General features: G+C 44.4%; 1 protein-coding gene across 1 annotated transcript; it reads left to right on the top strand.

Annotated features, from left to right (window-relative positions):
* Positions 1–2,101: 2,101 nt before the first annotated feature.
* LOC146724380 (uncharacterized) lies at positions 2,102–3,968 on the top strand. Its single transcript, XM_085479972.1, is given in 2 exon segments — positions 2,102–3,850; positions 3,852–3,968. Coding segments are annotated over 2 exon segments (1,785 nt in total). The 5' UTR covers positions 2,102–2,110; the 3' UTR covers positions 3,897–3,968.
* The last annotated feature ends 516 nt before the right edge of the window (positions 3,969–4,484 follow it).

Genomic DNA, 4,484 nt, shown 5'->3' with positions numbered 1-4,484 from the left:
TTTCATTTCAGCAATTAATGTGTCTATCTTCAAATCAATGTTAGCCATTGCTCGTAAAACTGTTCTGCTACAATTCTCATCTATAAAAACAATAAAAATATAGTTTAGAAAAAAGGATATAATTACAAATGTTTTGTTTTAGTAGATTTGTTTGTCATAATAATTACTGTGGCTATCTGGGTAAGAAACGTGACACTTCGTTTCATGAACGTCCGTATGTAAGAAGACGTCTTCTTATCGCCGACTCAATATCGTGCGAGCGATGAGTAAGAAGCAAATAGGTGTAAATCACAAGATCTGGCCAAAATGTGCAAGTAAATCCCAGCACTGGCTTATAAGTCAGTATTTAAAATTTAATTATCAGTATGTAAAAATGGGAAAACGACAAATCCTGATTTGTGTGGGAGTTTTACATATTTGTTGACAACATCACTGAGTGGTCGTATAGATAATGTCTCGCTGCGTGTATATTGAACTTTATATATATCCAGCAATGATGATGAGCATGGAATCTTGAAAAAATCTTCCTTAGAAATAAGCTGTCGGCCTATTATCATCAATTCTTGGGTTTCACGACAGGAAGCTATATTTTGAATCTCAAATATGTCACCATTTTTCAGAATGCAGCAATTATCAGTATTTCCAGTAGTCTTGATAGTGAAATTTGATGATTTTATAACTTTATACTGTGGATTAATGCAATTCTCAGGCAGAGGACCTTTGACATGAAGAGAAGTTGTAACAAGTTCTAAATCATCGTTTGTGCTTTTATTGTAATTCAAACATGCACTTTTTATTTCTCCATAGCGCCGAGCTATTTGCTGCAGTGGTTTCTCTGGTTTACGTATCATATTTTTCAGTATCTGCATGAAATTCTCAAATTTAAATGCACTAAACTTCTCTATAGATCCATGTAACTTTGCATCTTCTACGAGGTGAATAATGCCATGAACATTGTGCGTTACATGATGCACGCCGTATATTTTAGCGAATGACTTGATAAAATGTTTAGCAAGACTTTCTGCGTAGTTCAGTTTATTCTGATGCCGTTCCACGTCACATAATATTCTAATTAAAACATGAAGCGTCATAAAGTGATTGTACATTGCCTTTGGCAAGATCTTTCTTAAAACAATTGGCCCCGTATAAAGAAGGAATTGCTGAAATTCAGTAGCTTTCCATAGCTTTAAAAACTCCAAGCTTTGAGGTCTTCGACCGAATTCTTTTGAAACAAATGGTTTCATATCACTTTCAAGTCGTTTCGAGATTTTAAGAATTTGTAGACGACCGAGTCTATAGGTATTTTCGCCGTGAATCCATAATGTTATCATTTTTTTAACGACGCCTAACAGTATTAGATGCATGTAATCTAAAGTTACATTTGTAGGCATTTTTTATAAAGACGTTAACCGACGATGAGATTAGCTGATTTACGTGTTTTGTTTGTCGACCTCGTGCCGGGTACTTATTTATTTGTAATATTTATTATTGAAAGCGTTCTAAGCGATCCTTTGTTTGTCGAGAAAACCGAAAACACATCTCTGCGCGATGAACAAAGGTAATTCTGATTGGTCCGATGTTTCGGGTAGGGAAGGTTTTAACACCGGGTATAAATATGCCGACTTTTTGGGAATCGACAGACAATAGAGAACCGAACAGAACAGATCATATCTCTCTTCCTCGAAACATCGAACGACGGCGAAAACGGCAAGATACGACTCTGAAGAATTGTCGACGTGAAGACGTGTAATATTCACAATTGCACATTATACATATACATACTATCATTTAACGTTGGAATAAATTAAACCTTTGGCCTATCCCTTGAAACATGATATCCTAATCGAAACGGTGAGAGAAACATTCTATTTCTCTCTCTCACGCCCATCAGACGCCTATAGTAAATCAGAAGTGGGATCGAGGCGTTGCACCCGGTTTCGCGAATTCGGCCTGAGAGAGGCGATTCGGGAGTTCGCGATACGCGTCGAGTGTGGGACGCGCGGGTTGAGACGATCAACGCATAGTGATCTTTGGGTTGCGCGAGTGTCGGGGACATCGCGGAGTGCCCGAGGAACCGATCGAGCAGATCTGAGGGACGGTGGCGGAGTCGATGCAGCCGAGTGATTTCACCATCGCTGAGATGAAGGAGGCTCTTCGCGAGAAAGGACTGACCTTGGGAGGGTCGAAAGCCGAGCTCATCCAGCGCCTGAATGCCAACGATTCAGGCGTATGGGCGAGATTGAGCGAGCAACGGAGGCAGGAGAGATATTCGGATGGCATCCCGGCTTCAGGAGGTGTGCGTTCACCCAGTGAACAGGGTGACGCCATGGAGATGGAGACCGTGGACGATACGCCGAGACGAGGAGACCGAGTGAGGATGACGACGCCGGAACGGAGAGAGCACGACGACGCGACGCAGGCGGAACTCTTGTTACTGCGTCGAGAACGAGAGATTTTGGAGAGAGAGCGGCAGTTACTTCAACGAGAAATAGAAGTAATGAGAAGTGCAACCTCCACACCGACGACAACGAACGGCAGTGTCATTTCTGCGTTCGGCGGTGTGAGGGGAATTAAGGAGCTGCTGCCTGAATTTGACGCAACGGATAGCACCTTCTGGAGGTGGAAGCAGCAGTTGGAGTTATTGAGACGCACGTATCAGCTGGACGATAATTCGACGAGAGTGTTAATTAGCTCTCGGTTGAAAGGCCGTGCGTTGTCTTGGTTTCACTCAAGGGCCGAGCATGTGACACTGGACCTGGAGGACCTTCTGCGAGAGATGGAGTCAATGTTCGATCTGCGACCAGGAAAATTGACGCTGAGGAGAGAATTTGAGGCTCGCGTGTGGAAGAGAGACGAGCAGTTCTGTGATTATTATCACGAGAAGGTGATTCTCGCGAATCGCATACCGATCGCGGAAGACGAGCTCCTCGATTATATCATCGAGGGAGTGACCGATCCTCGTCTGCAGAGCCAGGCGCGCCTGATGAACTTCCAATCTAGAAGAGAATTATTGAAGGCGTTCGAAAAGGTGGTTCGAGTACATTCAGAGAGACCAGACGTCCGACCGAGGGGAGACGGAGCGAGGACAACTAGCGGAGGAAGAGCGGAGACATCGACACGGGGAGACTCGACGAGGTGCTACAGGTGTCGCGGAGCAGGACATACTGCGGATCAGTGCGTGCGACCACAGGCAAAGCGAGTGTGTTATGTGTGCGAATCTCCGGATCATTTGGCTAGGGAGTGTCCGAAGCGAAGTCGGTCCGCGGCGTCGGAAACGCTGAACAATGGTGCGCAAACTGCGTCGATGAACGTCGTACAACCTGTCGCGTTGTTAAAACCTTATACGATTACCGTAAAAATTATAATGGAAAACGAGAATAACGGGTTCAATAATTACGTGGTGGATGCAATAATAGACTCGGGTTCTCCAATTAGTTTGATTAAAAGCGAGATAATTCGGGGCGACTCACGTCTGCTCGCCGGTGAGAGCATCGATCAGTTTTGCGGAATTAACGGCTCGCAGTTAAATATTGACGGTATCGCTCACGCCGATTTGGAGGTAAAAGGCGTGCGCTTGAAAATGAAATTTTATACGGTGCCTCCTAATACGATGGCGTATAGCGTTTTGCTCGGTAGGGATTTCTTGAATTGCCCGTCGCTGCGTGTAACATTAGGGCGAGATTTTGAAATTACAAACGCGGAAGAAGCGCGCGTTAGTCAAATGATGCATATTGAATGCGACGACAATGTGGTATGTTCGAGCGAAAAAGTGAAAATTAATCCGGCGGTTGATGAAGATACCACCGAAAAGATCTGCGAGGTCTACGAATCTCATGGTCTGAGTAGTCTTCGAGCGGAGAAGTGCGCGCCGGATCTCGAGAGGGTTATCGCATTAAAACACGAACGACCGAGCGATGAGAGTATAGAGTCTGCGTTGAATGATCCGGTGCCATGTAACATCAGGGACGTACATAGGTTCGTCGGACTCGCGAGTCATTTTCATCGATCTATGCCGAGATTTTTATTGGTGGCAAAATCATTGTACGATTTTATTCGAAAAAACTCTGTTTTCAAGTTTGGGCGTCACCTGTTTGTCGTCATCGACGTGTTCGCTAAATTTATCCGGCTCTACCCGCGTAAGTCAACAGCATCGGAGGAATCGGTAGAGTATCTCTTTAAATATTTCTGCGCGTATGGTAAATCGAGACGTTCAATTTCGAACAGAGGAACTTGTGTCAAATCTGACATATTTGAGAGATATTTGGGATCCGGTGCTATAGAGCACGTATCAATTGCTGTGGGCACGCCGAGGGCAAACGGACAGGTGGAAAATATAATAGAATGATAATTCCGATGGTGAAAAAAAATTGACCAGCGAGGTGATGCGAGCGATCTATTACGCGATCCAATTAAGGTGAGCGATTATCCGTAGCGCGACCTCGACGCGAGATAAACCTCAGATAAATATTGACGGAGCGAAAAAG

Source organism: Nylanderia fulva, unplaced genomic scaffold, assembly GCF_048542155.1.
Source record: "Nylanderia fulva isolate GAGA-0341 unplaced genomic scaffold, ASM4854215v1 Scaffold1355, whole genome shotgun sequence".
NCBI lineage: Eukaryota > Metazoa > Arthropoda > Insecta > Hymenoptera > Formicidae > Nylanderia > Nylanderia fulva.
The sequence above is the reverse complement of the archived record's forward strand: the minus strand, read 5'-3'. Positions and strand labels throughout refer to the sequence as shown.